This window comes from Melospiza melodia, chromosome 7, assembly GCF_035770615.1.
Source record: "Melospiza melodia melodia isolate bMelMel2 chromosome 7, bMelMel2.pri, whole genome shotgun sequence".
Classification (NCBI taxonomy): domain Eukaryota; kingdom Metazoa; phylum Chordata; class Aves; order Passeriformes; family Passerellidae; genus Melospiza; species Melospiza melodia.
The window spans coordinates 29,602,025-29,616,096 of NC_086200.1; the positions used below are offsets into that span (position 1 = coordinate 29,602,025).

Here is a 14,072-nt window from a genome sequence, read left to right on the forward strand (position 1 = left end):
CTCCCGCCCGCACCGCACCGCACCGGGACCGGGCGGAGGGGGAGGCTCATCCCCGCCGCGACCCTCAGAGCCGGCCGGGAGCGGCCCCGGGGCGGGCGCGGAGCATCCCCGGGTCCCGCCCGCCCGTTCCCATGGCAACGCCCCCGCGCGTTGCCGTGACAACGCAGCATCTCTATGGTACCGGTGTGGGCGGGGCTTCCTCCATAGGCCACGCCCGTTCTTGTGCCAGTGGGAGGGGCGGGGCCGTAGCGGAGCCGGCGCGCGGAGGGCGCGGCGCATGCGCAGTGCGGGAGCGCGCCCGGCCCAGGCGAGTGTCCGGTGAGCGCGGGGGGACCGGGGGACACCGGGAGCGGGACGGGGGCACCGGGACCGGCCCTCCGCCGGGACCCCCCCGCCTCCGGACCCGCTGGAGCCGGGCCGTGCTGCCCGCCGTTCTGTTCCGCCTGGGGGCAGCGGCACCGGGGGGTACCGGGTGCACCGGGGCCTGGGGGGCGGGACCGGACCGGACGGGACGGGACGTACCGGGAGCGGGCTGTGCCCTCCGTTGGGAGTTGTGTGTCTCCGGTGCTGCCGGTGCCAGGCTCGGGAATCGCCAGTCCCGGTCCCGGTGAGCGCACCGGTAACCGGGGATCCCCGGTTGTTTCCACCGGGGCAGGGTCCGGGCGGTGCTCGCGGGGCTTTGGGGACACCGGGGAGCGGCGCCCTCCCCTCTCCGCCCGCTGGGTCCGGGGGCTGCCGGGGAACGGGAGCCAGGCGGGCCCGGTGCTGCTCCGGGCGGACGGGACCGGCTCAGCTCCGGTGGGCTCGCGTTAAACGGAGCTCGGGTCTCCGTCAACTGAGCCTGGCTGTGCTACAAACCCACTTAAAGTGCGGGGAGTTCGCTCTGGGAATTCCCAGCCCCGGGTGCTGCTGGTTGGGCTCTCGGTGCTTTGGGATTTCCCTGCCCGTGCCCTGCCAGGATGGGCTGGCACTGCCCGGGCTGCCAGGGGCTGCCAAGCTCCTCCTGGGCTCTGCTTTGGGGCCACCAAAATCCTCCTTGGTTTTCTTTTAGGGCCACCAAACTCCTCCTAATTTCTTCCTGCTGCTGGCTCTGGTTTGGCAACCAAATTCTTCCTAAATTCCTCCTGCTCCTGGCTCTGGTTTGGGGCCACCAAATTCCTCCCGAATTCCTCCTGCTCTTGATTCTGGTTTGGGGCCACCAAATTCCTTCTGCTCTTGGCTCTGCTTTGGAGCTATCAAATTCCTCCTGGTTCTGGTTTGGAGCTGCCAAATTCCTCCCAAATTCCTCCTGCACTTGGCTCTGCTTTGGGACCACCAAAATCCCTCTAAATTCCTCCTGTTCTTGGCTGTGGTTTGAGGCTGCCAAATTCTTCCTGGTTCTGGTTTGAGGCCACCAAATTCCTCCTAAATTCCTCCTGCTCTTGGCCCTTGGTTTAAGGAGCAAGAAAATTGGGAGTTTTTCCTGGTGAGTTCCAGGGATTTCAACACCTCTGGGTGCTTCGCTTGGCACGGTTGTGCCAAGCAGAGGGCGAATCCAAACCTGGAGAATTCCTAAAAAAAAAAAAATAAAGAATGTTCTGGAGTTTTTAGCAACTCCAAATCCATTCTGACCTCCTCAACACCTCCCTGAAGGGCAGCAGCAGCAGCAAAATCCTTTTCCCTTTTGTGTTTCACTGCCTGGTTTGTGTCTCTGCAGGATTTTTTGGGAAGCCAGGAGGGCAGCAGCAGTAAAATCCTTTTCCCTTTTCTCTCTCAATGCCTGGTTTGTGTTTCTGCAGGATTTTTTTGGGAAGCCAGGAGCGGTGGAGCCCAGCATGGCAGACCAGAAGCGTCTGGCCTTCTCCATCATCCAGTTCCTGCACACCCAGCTCCAGAACGGGAGCATGTCCCCAGATGCTCAGGAGAGTTTGGAAGGTGGGTGGATCTGCCTCTGTCAGGCCAAAAATTTGGGAGAATTTCGCCGTTTTTTCCGTGTTTTCTGGCTGGGCTGCTCCCGGTGCTGAACCTCGCTGGAATTTTGGGGTTGATTTTTTTTCCTTTTGGGATTTATCCAGGGATGCTGGTGGCTCGTGTGGCTTCTGATCTCTGCCGAGAGCAGCTTAGCTGGATGTACCTGGGCTCAGAATCCTCCTTGATCCCTTCTTGGAGACTCAGAGGGTTCATCCAGGCCAAGCTGGGAGCTCTCTGTGGGGTGGGAAATGGGAATTCCCTGACTCCAGGGAAAATTTTTGTGTTCCCGGGGTTGTTTCTCGTCTTTTTCTCCCCAAAATATCATTCCTCAAGGATTTTTCCAGGCCTTTTCAAAGGGCAGGGATCTTAAAAGGTCTCCTTAAGGAGATTAAGGTTTAGCCCTGGGTTTGTGGGTTTGTCGTGGTGAAAGGAGCGTGGCTGTGGGGTGGGGGGACATTGCTGGGAGTGGGATATTTTGGGATGGAAAATGTGGCAGGAAGGCTCTGGGAGGCTCTGCTTGTCCCTGGGAGCAGCTTCCCAAGCCTGTGGAGGGAGGAGATGGCTCAGGGCTCCCAGAGTGAGGGGAATGTTTGGGTCTGGAATGATGGGGAAGGATTTTTCTTTGGAATTCTGAGCCATTCCCACATTCCCCAGCTGTGGGAATGCTGCTGCAGCCCCAGCCTGATTCACTTCCACCCCCAGGAATCCCTCAGAGGATGGGAATTAGGACTGGCTCCATCCAGGAGATCCAGAGGGAAGCTTTGCCCAGCTCTGAATTTTGGCAAAATTTGAAAATAGAGAACCAAAAATCCATCTAGCGTGGGAGAAATATTGGGGGTTTTTTGCCTGTTTTTTTTTTTTGAGAGATTAGGGAAGAGGGATGAATATTTATTAATTAATAATTAATTAATTAAAAAAACCTCTCCTTATCCAGTGGCCATCCAGTGCCTGGAAACAGCATTTGGGGTCTCCATGGAAGACCAAAGCCTGGCTGTGTCCCAGACCCTCCCCGAAATATTTGAAGCCGTGGCAGGGAAGGTGAGTGAGAGCCCTGGGATGTTCCCTTTTCCCTGAATTCCTCTGGATTTTCCAGGGGGCTGCTGCTCCCTTCAGAGAGTGTGGGAGGGGAAAAATATGGTGGGAATTGTGGGAATGCTCAGCTCAGCTTGTGCCTCTCCTTGGAAGGAGCTGGAACACTCCAGGACGAACTCGGAGCCCGTCACCCCCTCAGAAGATGACGTGGCTGAAGCTGAAAGACTCAAGACTGAAGGTATCAAACACCTGGAGCTGCTGGATAACGAGGGTTTGGTGCTAATTGGGAGGGCATCTCAATCCCCTGGCACCTGGAATTGGAGGAAAAAAGGGAATGTTTTCTATTTTGTTTTCTATTTTGTTTTCTATTTTGTTTTCTATTTTGTTTTGTGTTCTTGCCTCTTGCTCTGCTTGGGCTGTAGGAATGTGGGGAGGTTTTGCTGTTGGATCTGTGGGATTTTTATCCCAAAAATCCTGTGGGGTGTGGGGCAGAGCATCCATCCTTCCTGCTCTGTGCATGGCTTTTTCCTGGGAAAAATGGGATAGGTGTGGGTGCAGCACCTGGGGTGGTTTTTGGGAATCAGGATCAGGAATGGGAGAATTTCCAGCACAGCCCCACTGCTGGCCCTGCCCCACTCTGACAAACCTCTCCCCTCTGCTATTTCCATGGATCCAGCCCTTTGCTTTGGTTTATCCCAGTTTTTTCCCATCTTTTCCCACCCTCCTTTCAGGAAATGACCAAATGAAGGCAGAAAACTTCGAGGCTGCCGTGTCTTTTTATGGAAAAGCCATCGAGTTAAACCCAGCCAACGCCGTTTATTTCTGCAACAGGTACTGGGCAGCTCCCCCTGCTCCAGAATGCCCAAAAATCTCATTTTTGGAACAATTCTGTGGAGTTTTTTGAGCAGTTTCTTGTTCATTGTGGGATTGTGCCGTGTTTTGGTGCCTCCTGGGATCTCTGTGTGGGATGTGGGTGTGCAAATTACCTTTATCAGACCTTTATCAGATGAGAGATGCCATGGAATGGGATCTGCTTCCATGCACAGTGGGATTTGCTGGGAATTCAGGGTGGAATGAGGAGCTGGAGGCTCCTCGTGGAGAGTTAAGGGAGTTGTGTGTGCAGAATCAGCAGTGGAAGGAGGGAGGTTTTTGTGTTTCTCTGCAATTCTTGGATGAAACAGATTTTGAACTTTAATTTGATTCTATCCAGGTAGGAATGTTTGAAATCTCAGATTGTAGGAATGCCTGAAATCTCAGATATATCTGGGTAGGAATATTTGAAATCTCTAGATTCTATCCAGGTGGGAATGTTTGAAATCTCCAGATTATATCCAGGTAGGAATGTTTGAAATCTCCAGATTATATCCAGGTGGGAATGTTTGAAATCTCAGATTCTATCCAGGTGGGAATGTTTGAAATCTCAGATTCTATCCGGGTAGAAGTGTTTGAAATCTGAGATTGTATCTGGGTAGGAGTGTTTGAAATCTTAGATTATATCCAGGTGGGAATGTTTGAAATCTCAGATTCTATCCGGGTAGGAGTGTTTGAAAGCTGAGATTGTATCCGGGTAGGAATGTTTGAAATCTCTAGATTATATCCAGGTAGGAATGTTTGAAATCTCAGATTGTATCCAGGTAGGAATGTTTGAAATCTCAGATTCTATCCAGCTGGGAATGTTTGAAATCTCAGATTATATCCAGGTGGGAATGTTTGAAATCTCAGATTCTATCAAGGTAGGAATGTTTGAAATCTCAGGATTATATCCAGGCAGGAATGCTTGGCTCCTCCCTCTGGGCTGACATCTCCCAGTGGGATGCTGTAGTTCTTATCAGCCATGCAGTGACGTTCAATAGCTGTTATCAGCAGATTTCTCCCCAATTGTGGAAGAGATAAGGAAAACTGCTCACTGAACAGGAGCCAGCTGCCATCCAGCTAACAACCAGAATCCAATTTGCTTGGCAATGCAGGAGATTGTGGATTTTTCCCGTTTTTCCAGAGCTGCTGCCTACAGCAAGCTGGGGAATTACGCGGGAGCCGTGCGGGACTGCGAGCGAGCCATCGGCATCGACCCCAGCTACAGCAAAGCCTACGGCAGGATGGGGTGAGCAGCCTCCTCCTGGGCAAATTCCCACCTTTCCTTGGGAATTCTGCAGCCCTGCACACCCCACAACAGGGATTTTATCCATTTGTTCCACCATGAAAAGTTCTCGCTGTTTCGGTTTTGTAGGGTGGAGAAAAATTCACATTTTTCAATTCTAAGAAACTTGGCGGAGACAACTGGATTTAAAAAGTGCCCCAAAAAAATCCTCTGTGACTTGGATTTTCATTTTCTTTCCACCTTTCCTTGGGAATTCTGCAGCCCTGCAAACCCCAGAACAAAGATTTTATCAGTTTGTTCCACCATGAAAAAATTCTGCAGTTTCGGATTTTTAGGGTGGAGAAAAATTTCACATTTTTCAATTTTTTAGGAGGTTGGTGGGACAACAGTTAGATAAAACAAGTGACCAAAAAATTCCTCTGTGACTTTGATTTTCATTTTCTTTCCACCTTTCCTTGGGAATTCTGCAGCCCTGCACACCCCAGAACAAGGATTTTATCAGTTTGTTACGCCATGAAAAATTTCCTGCTGTTTTGGCTTTTTAGGGTGGAGAAAAATTAGTATTTTTCAATTCTAAGAAAGTTGGTGGGACAGCAGTTGGATAAAACAAGTGACCAAAAAATTCCTCTGTAACTTCGATTTTTTTATTTTCTTTTCTGCTGGAATTTTGATTTCCTGAAACTTTCTTATTTCTCAATTCTAAGAAAGTTGATTTAAAAAGTGCCAAAAAAAAAAAAAAAAAAAAAAAAAAAAACAAAACCAGACTCTATGACTCTATGACTTGAATTTTTATTTTCTTTCCACCATTCCTGCTGGAATTTTCAATCCCTGCAAACCCCAGAACAGGGATTTTATCAGTTTGTTCCACCATGAAAAAATTCTGCAGTTTCAGCTTTTTAGGGTGCAGAAAAAATTCACATTTTTCAATTCTAAGAAAGTTGGTGGGGACAACAATTGGATTGAAAAAGGTGACAAAAAACCTTTCTATGACTTTGAATTTTCTTTTTTTTTCCCAGCTTGGCCCTGTCCAGCTTAAACAAACACACAGAAGCCGTTGTTTACTACAAAAAAGCTCTGGAGTTGGATCCGGACAATGAAACGTACAAATCCAACCTCAAAATAGCTGAACAGAAAATGAAGGAGACTCCCAGTCCAGTAAGTTGTGGGATTTATTGAGGTTAAAAGAGCAGGAGCAGGGTTTTGCAACAGCAATTTCCACTTTTGTGATCAAATCTCTCCAAAATTCAGCTTTTTTTTTTTTGTTTTCCCCATAGCACCAAAGGTGGTTTTTTTTGCACACAAAGAAAACATTTTTTCCCCAAAAGAAACCTGGAGGTTTGGCAGGAATGGGCTGGAATGTCCTTTATGGATCATTTTGAGGGGGATTTTAATTTTCCAAGGTTTTTTTTCCAGGGCAGAGCTGAGGGGGTGAGCAGGAATCTCTGGGGTTTTCCAGAGGGTTTGGACAGAGCCCTCTTCTCCCTGTCAGGGTTTAAATGTTGGATTTGGGATCCTCCAAAAAAATGGGGAAGGGTTTTTCCAACAGCTTGGAGAGACAGGAGAAAGGGGAGTGTTGGGAAGGGTTGGGTGGGAGAATGGGAAAGAATCCTTGGATGGAATTCCCAGAGAAGTTTGGAGTGTCCCAAGGAAAGGTTGGAGAAGCTCCAAGGAGTCACTTCCAGGGGCTCCAGGAGAGCTGGAGAGGGATTTGGGACAAGGGATGGAGGGACAAGACACAGGGAATGAGGTTAAAATGGGAAAAGGGAGATCTGAGTGGGATTTTTGGGAAGGAATTCCTGGCTGGGAGGGTGGGGAGGGAATGGGATGGAATTCCCAGAGCAGCTGGGGCTGCTCCATCCTCGGGAGTGCCCAAGGCCAGGCTGGGACAGTGAGAGGGGCTGGGAATGGATCCCTTCATCCCAACCCTTTCCTGCTGGGATTCACTGGCTCTGGCAGCTCTGGGAATGGGGAATGGGATTTGGGAATGGGGGATGAGAATGAGGAATGGGGTTTGGGAATGGGGATGGAGAATGAGGAATGAGGAATTGGGAATGGGGTTTGGGAATGGGGATGGAGAATGGGAAATGAGGAATTGGGAATTGGGAGTGGGGTTTGGGAATGAGGATGGGAAATGAGAAATGAGGAATTGGGAATGGGGTTTGGGAATGAGGATGGGAAATGAGAAATGAGGAATTGGGAATGGGGTTTGGGAATGAGGATGGGAAATGAGGAATAGGGGATGGGAAGTGAGGAGTAGGGAATGGGGAATGAGGGGTGGAGAATTGGGAATGGAGAATGGGAATGAGGAATTGGGAGCAGGGATGGGGAATGAGGAATGGGGTTTTGGAATGGGGAATGGGGTTTGGGAATGAGGAATGGGGTTTTGGAATGGGGAATGGGGTTTGGGAATGAGGAATGGGGTTTTGGAATGAGGAATGGGGTTTGGGAATGGGGAATGGGGAGTGAGCAGTGGGAATGGGGAATGGGGGATGAGAATGAGGAATGGGGTTTGGGAATGGGGATGGAGAATGAGGAATGAGGAATTGGGAATGGGGTTTGGGAATGGGGATGGAGAATGAGAAATGAGGAATTGGGAATTGGGAGTGGGGTTTGGGAATGAGGATGGGAAATGAGGAATAGGGAATGGGAAGTGAGGAGTAGGGAATGGGGAATGGAGAATGAGGGGTGGGGAATTGGGAATGGAGAATGGGAATGAGGAATTGGGTTTGGGAATGGGAAATGGGGAGTGAGCAGTGGGAATGGGGAATGTGAAATGAGAGATGGGAATGGGGAATTGGGAACAGGGCTGGGAAATGAGGAATGGGATTTTGGGAATGAGGAATGGGGTTTTGGAGTGGGAATGGGGAATGAGCAATGGGAATGGGAAATGAGGAATGGGAATGGAGAATGAGGGATGGGAATGAGGAATGGAGGATGGGGAATTGGGAACTGGGATGGGGAATGAGGAATGGGGTTTGGAAATAGAAATGGGGAATGAGGAATGGGATTTTGGAATGGGAATGAGGGATGAGCAATGGGAATGGGGAATGAAGGATGGGAATGAGGAATAGGGAATGAGGAATAGGGAATGGGAATGAGGAATGGGGAATTGGGAACAGGGATGGGGAATGAGGAATGGTGTTTGGGAAATGGAGAATGAGGAATGGGGAATGGGGTTTCAGAATAGGAATGGGGAATGAGCAATGGGAATGGGGAATGTGGGGTGGGAATGAGCAATGGGAATGGGGAATGTGGGAATGGGGAATGTGGGGTGGGAATGAGCAATGGGAATGGGGAGAGAGCAATGACAGCAGCTCTGGTTTCTCTCTTCCAGACCAGCGGCCCCGGAGGCTTTGACTTGGCCGGATTGCTGAACAACCCCGGCTTCATGAGCATGGTGATTGCAGATCCTGGGGTTCCCTGCGATGGAGCCTTCCTGGGGGCTCTGGTGTCTCCTCACATGGAATTCCTTGGGATGGAGCCCCTCTGGAAGCTTTCCCCACTCCCTGGGGCTGTGTGGAAGCTGCTGCTGCTCTCTTCAGCTCAGACAGAGCTGGGAATTTCTCCTCAGGCTTTTCCCAGCCTGTGGCAGGGCCTGCTCTGCTCTGGGCTTCGCCTTTGCTCTCCTTTTTGCCATTTCCCCCCTTTTCCTGAGTTCCCAAACGTTCCCACCTTCCCTTTGGGGTTGGTCCCACCCCGTCCCTGCTGCCTCACCCGGGTGTTGTTTTTATTCCCCACAGGCCTCAAACCTCATGAACAACCCCCAAGTACAACAGCTGTGAGTTGGATCCCACTTTTATTTATTCTCTCTTGGAATTCTGGGTTTATTCCCTCTTGGAATTCTGGGTTTGGCCTTTCCCAGTGGGAGCAGGAGGGAATTTGGGCCAGCAATGTGGAGGGAGGCTCAGAACCAGCCCAGTTCCCTGAGCTTGGGGGGTTTGGGTGCTCTGGAAAGTGCTGGGAGAGGGATTGGAATAAAATTGTTTCTGGGGGAGATGGATCATGGCCCTGGAATTGGTTCTGCTGCAGTTTTATGGGATTTCAGGAATTTCCCAGCTTGGTTGAAATGGGAATATTCCCATCCCTGGATGGTTGAGAGGAGCAGTTCCCAATATATGAAGAAAAGGGATAAGTTCCTGAATCCATTCCTGAGCATCCCTGCAGAGTGTGGCAGGAGGGGGAGACCCTCTGGGGCCCCCAAATCCTTGGATTTTGGGGATGACACCACTCAGCTCCCTTTGGCTTCTCCCTGTTCGTGGTGCCATTGGGAATTCCCACCTGGATCCAGCTCTGGAGGGAATCCAGGGAGGCAGAGCAGGGCTGGAATTCCATAAATCTGGGAATATCGACATTATTTTAATAATTTTATTCATTGTTCAGCTTCATTAGTTATTTCCAGCCAACCAAAAACTGCTGCAGGGAATTCCGAGATCCCCAGGATGGGAAGTTGCTCCCAGCAGTCCCCCAGGTGATTTTTTTGGGATTTTTCCCCCAGTTTTGAGCCCTTTTTTCCCTCCCCAGAATGTCGGGGATGATCTCGGGAGGCCACAACGCCATGGGAGCGACCGGGAGCAGCCCCTCCACCAACGACCTGGCCAGCCTGATCCAGGCGTGAGTGGGGACACCTGGGGACACCTGGGGACACCTGGGGACAGGGCTGGGGACAGCTGGGGACAAGGCTGGGCTGGGACTGGGGACAGAGATGGGGACAGGACTGGGGGATAGGATTGGGGACACCTAGGACAGCAGGGGACAGGACTGGAGACAGACTGGGACAGCTGGGGATGGCTGGGGGACTGGATTGGACTGGGGGACAAGGATGGGGACAGCATTGGGGGACAGGGCTGGGGACAGCTGGGGACACGTAGGGACAGGGCTGGGGATAGAGCTGGGGACAGGCTGGAGGGACAGCTGGAGGAAAGGGCTGGGGACAACTTGGGGGCAGAACTGGACTGGGACTGGGGACAGGGCTGGGGACAGGACTGGGGACAGCTGGGGGATAGGATTGGATACAGCTGGGGACAGGACTGGGAACAGGGTTGGGAGCAGCTGGGGACATGACTGGGGACAATCCTGGATCCAGGGCTGGGAATGTCCCAGGGTGTTGCCTGTGTCCAGGTGTCCCCAATGTCCCCACTGCCCCTGCTGTCCCCCGTGTGTCCCTGCTATCCCTGTGTGTCCCCTATGTGTCCCCGCTGTCCCCTATGTGTCCCTGCTGTCCCCTGCGTGTCCCTGCTGTCCCCTATGTGTCCCTGTGCGTGTCCCTGATGTCCCCTGCGTGTCCCTGTGCGTGTCCCTGCTGTCCCCTGCGTGTCCCTGCTGTCCCCTGTGTCCCTGCTGTCCCTGTGTGTGTCCCTGATGTCCCCTGCGTGTCCATGTGCGTGTCCCTGCTGTCCCCTATGTGTCCCTGTGCGTGTCCCTGATGTCCCCTGCGTGTCCCTGCTGTCCCTCTGTGTGTCCCTGCTGTCCCCTGCGTGTCCCTGCTGTCCCTCTGTGTGTCCCTGCTGTCCCTGTGCGTGTCCCTGCTGTCCCCTGTGCGTGTCCCTGATGTCCCTGTGTGTCCCTCATGTCCCTGTGCGTGTCCCTGACGTCCCTGTGCGTGTCCCTGCTGTCCCCTGTGTGTGTCCCTGCTGTCCCCTGCATGTCCCTGATGTCCCCCTGTGTCCCTGCTGTCCCTGTGCGTGTCCCTGCTGTCCCTGTGCGTGTCCCTGCTGTCCCTGTGTGTGTCCCTGATGTCCCCTATGTGTCCCTGCTGTCCCCTGCGTGTCCCTGCTGTCCCCTGCGTGTCCCTGCTGTCCCCTGTGCGTGTCCCTGCTGTCCCCTGTGCGTGTCCCTGCTGTCCCCTGTGCGTGTCCCTACTGTCCCCTGCCTGTCCCTGCTGTCCCCTGTGTGTGTCCCTGCTGTCCCTGTGCGTGTCCCTGCTGTCCCCTGTGTGTGTCCCTGCTGTCCCTCTGTGTGTCCCTGCTGTCCCCTGCATGTTCCTGATGTCCCCTGTGTGTCCCCTGTGTGTGTCCCTGATGTCCCTGTGTGTCCCTGTCCCCAGGGGCCAGCAGTTTGCCCAGCAGATGCAGCAGCAGAACCCTGAGCTCATTGAGCAGCTGCGCAGCCAAATCCGCAGCCGGACCCCGAGCGCCAGCAACGAGGAGCAGCAGGAGTGAGGTGGGGATTGATTAGTGATTGATTGATTGATTATTGATTATTGATTTATTGATTTATTTATTATTCATTGATTGGTTCAATACAGGAATTGATAAATCCAGTTCTAATCAGTCAGCAGTGAGGTGGGGCCGGAGCAATCATTGATTGATTGATTCAGTACAGGAATTGATAACTCAGGAGTGAGGTGGGGCAGGAGCAGGGCCATTGGTTATTGATAGATTATTGATTGATGATTTATTTATTTATTTGTTTGTTTGTTTGTTTATTATTCATTGATTGGTTCAATACAGGAATTGATAAATCCAGTTCTAATCAGTCAGCAGTGAGGTGGGGCAGGAGCAATCATTGATTATTGATTGATTGATTGATTGATTGAGTACAGGAATCAATAACTCAGGAGTGAGGTGGGGCATTGGTGATTGATTGATTGATTGATTGATTAAATACAGGAATTGATAATTCAGGAGTCACGTGGGACAGGGCCATTGGTTATTGATTGATTATTGATTTATTCAATAGAGAAATTGATAATGTCAATTTGAGTCAGTCAGGAGGGAGATGAGGCATTGACTATTGACTGGTTATTGATTGATTGATTATTGTTGATTATTGATTATTGCTTGATTCAGTACAGAAATTGATAACTCACACAGTGAGGTGGGGCAGGATCAGTGCCATTGATTACTGATTGATTATTGATTGTTTGAATCCAGGAATTGGTAATTCCAGTTTGAGTCAGTCAGGAGTGAGGTGGGGCAGGATCAATACTATTGAATATTGATCAAAATAAATAAGTTAAATTAAAATAAAATAAATAGAAATAAATTATTTATATTCAGCTGATGAAATTCCCTTTTCCCCAGGAGAATTCCCTGTTTTCCCTCTCTCCACAGCCCCTGGAAATTCCAGAATTTGCTTTTCCAGCTGGGAGCCACCTCCGTGTTGCCAATTCTTGACTTGGAAGTGTCCAAGAGGGGGAAAAAACCCAAAACTCCAACGGATAAAATCCACAAAAATTCCCAAATCTTCCCCTGCCCTGCATGTCCCTGAGAATTCCCATTTCCCTCCCTTTTTCCCCTTTTTTTCCCTTTTTTTCCCCCTTTTTCCTCTTTTCAGGTTTATTTTTTGGGTTTTTTTTTCCTGGCAGCCCCAGCAGAGCTGAACTCAGAATTCTGTTGGGAAATTCCCAAATCCCTGCAGGATTTGCTGCCTGGGGGGGGTCTTATTCCCAATTTTTTTATTTTATTTTATTTTTTGGAGCATTTCCAAGTGAATAATTCTCTTTTTTTTGCCCCAATTTTCCCCTCGGGAGCCACTTCCAAGAAGTGTTTGAGTCCCTGCTCATCCCCACTCTGGAATTCCTGGGATTCTCCATCTCTGGAAATGAAGATTTTGCTCCAAATCTGGGATTTTTTGGGAATTTTGCTGCTTCCCCCTCTCCAGGATCCACGGGGGAGTCAGGACTGAACCTCCCCCAGGCATTTTTGGGGTTTTTTCCCAGTCCCAAAAAATCCTGGAAAAATCTCATTTGAGTGTTCAGCAACTCTGGCAAAAAATGGGGATTTCTCCCTTGGAATGTGAGCAGGGAGGGAGTGAAGGTGTTTTTAGTGTGTTTAAAGGAGTTTTTTCTGAATTATTTTGATTTTTTTTTTTAATTGCATGTCAGTGATCAGCCTGGCTGGGCTGGGGGTGGAATGAATCCAAAATCCCCCTTTGGATCCAAAATCCAGGATTTGGGCAGGGAGAAGCTCCTGGAGCCACCTCAAATCCCAGCTGGGGGAAACCAGAGGGAATTTTTTAAAAATCCAGAATGGATTTAAATCCAATTTTTTTGGCTCCTGGGGGAGGAGGAGCCCCTCTGGAACGTTGGGGAGACGGAAAAAATCATGGAAAAAAGTGATTTTTTTTGGTCAAGGCTCCGTGGAATTCATGTGGTTCGTGTCACTCGTGAGGAATAAAAACCATTTGGACCCTTTGGTTGTTATCCCTGTGTGCTCAGGTGATTTTCCAGAACTTTCTGTGGGCTCAGGGTCTGTTTGGGGGCACATTTTATTCCCATTTTCCTCAATTTTTTTTTTTTGTCCTTCCCAGCGGGAATTCTCCTGCACCTTCCTACAGCACAAAAATAAGAAAACTTTTATTTTTCCCTCCACTTCTCCTTCCCGAAATTGCTTTTAATTTCTCTCCACCTGCTTTTTTTGTAGCCCTACCAAAGGAATTTCAGGCTGGAAATGAAAATATTCTGGAATTATCCAAAAATATGGAAACCATGGCACTGCTTTCCTGCTGTTTTCAGTTCATTTTGTGCTGTTTCCTTTCCCTCACCCTCCTGGCTCTTTCCTGATCCATTTTTTTATATTTTTTTTTGTAATTTTCTTCCTCTCTAAGTTAGGATTTTCCAGCCCTGAATTCCAGGTGAGATTTTCCAGGGAATTCCTCCTGCCCTGCCTGGAGCTGCCCCTGAACTCCAGGCTGAACTACCTGGAGTTCCCCAAAAATTCCTGAGCTGACAGCACCAAAAAAAAAAAAAAAAAAAAAAAAAAAAAAGAAAGAAATTGATGGATTTTTGTGGAATTTTATGGAATTTTCAGGTAGGCCTCAGGTCTCCCTGCAGCACCCCACAGCTGCCATTGGTGCGGTTTAATCACAGAACAGCAGGAGCAGGGGTTGTGGGCGTGGCGGACGCTGTTCCAGAGATTGTTTTCCCGTTCCCGGTTCCCGTTTTTTTCCTGATTCCCGGTTTTCCCATTCCCGTTTTTCCCGGTTTTCCGGTAATCCCGGGCCCGGAACCCAACGCTACGGGACGCGTTTCCCGCGGACCGCAATCGCTGCT

The 14,072-nt window shown here is 50.3% G+C and overlaps 1 protein-coding gene across 4 annotated transcripts; it reads left to right on the forward strand.

The window, feature by feature from the left end:
- The first annotated feature begins 238 nt into the window (after positions 1-238).
- SGTA (small glutamine rich tetratricopeptide repeat co-chaperone alpha) lies at positions 239-13,223 on the forward strand. Of its 4 annotated transcripts, none has more exons than XM_063161073.1 (12): positions 239-318; positions 1,779-1,914; positions 2,885-2,988; positions 3,136-3,220; positions 3,714-3,813; positions 4,979-5,083; positions 6,097-6,235; positions 8,415-8,477; positions 8,821-8,858; positions 9,602-9,691; positions 11,124-11,239; positions 12,133-13,223. In XM_063161073.1, exons 2-11 carry the CDS (start codon positions 1,815-1,817, stop codon positions 11,236-11,238), a joined length of 939 nt encoding a protein of 312 aa, XP_063017143.1. In that variant the 5' UTR covers positions 239-318; positions 1,779-1,814; the 3' UTR covers position 11,239; positions 12,133-13,223. The 4 variants fall into 4 exon arrangements, with proteins under 4 accessions (XP_063017143.1, XP_063017142.1, XP_063017144.1 ...); XM_063161072.1 differs by having other exon boundaries at positions 267-307; XM_063161074.1 differs by having other exon boundaries at positions 302-318; positions 1,758-1,914.
- The last annotated feature ends 849 nt before the right edge of the window (positions 13,224-14,072 follow it).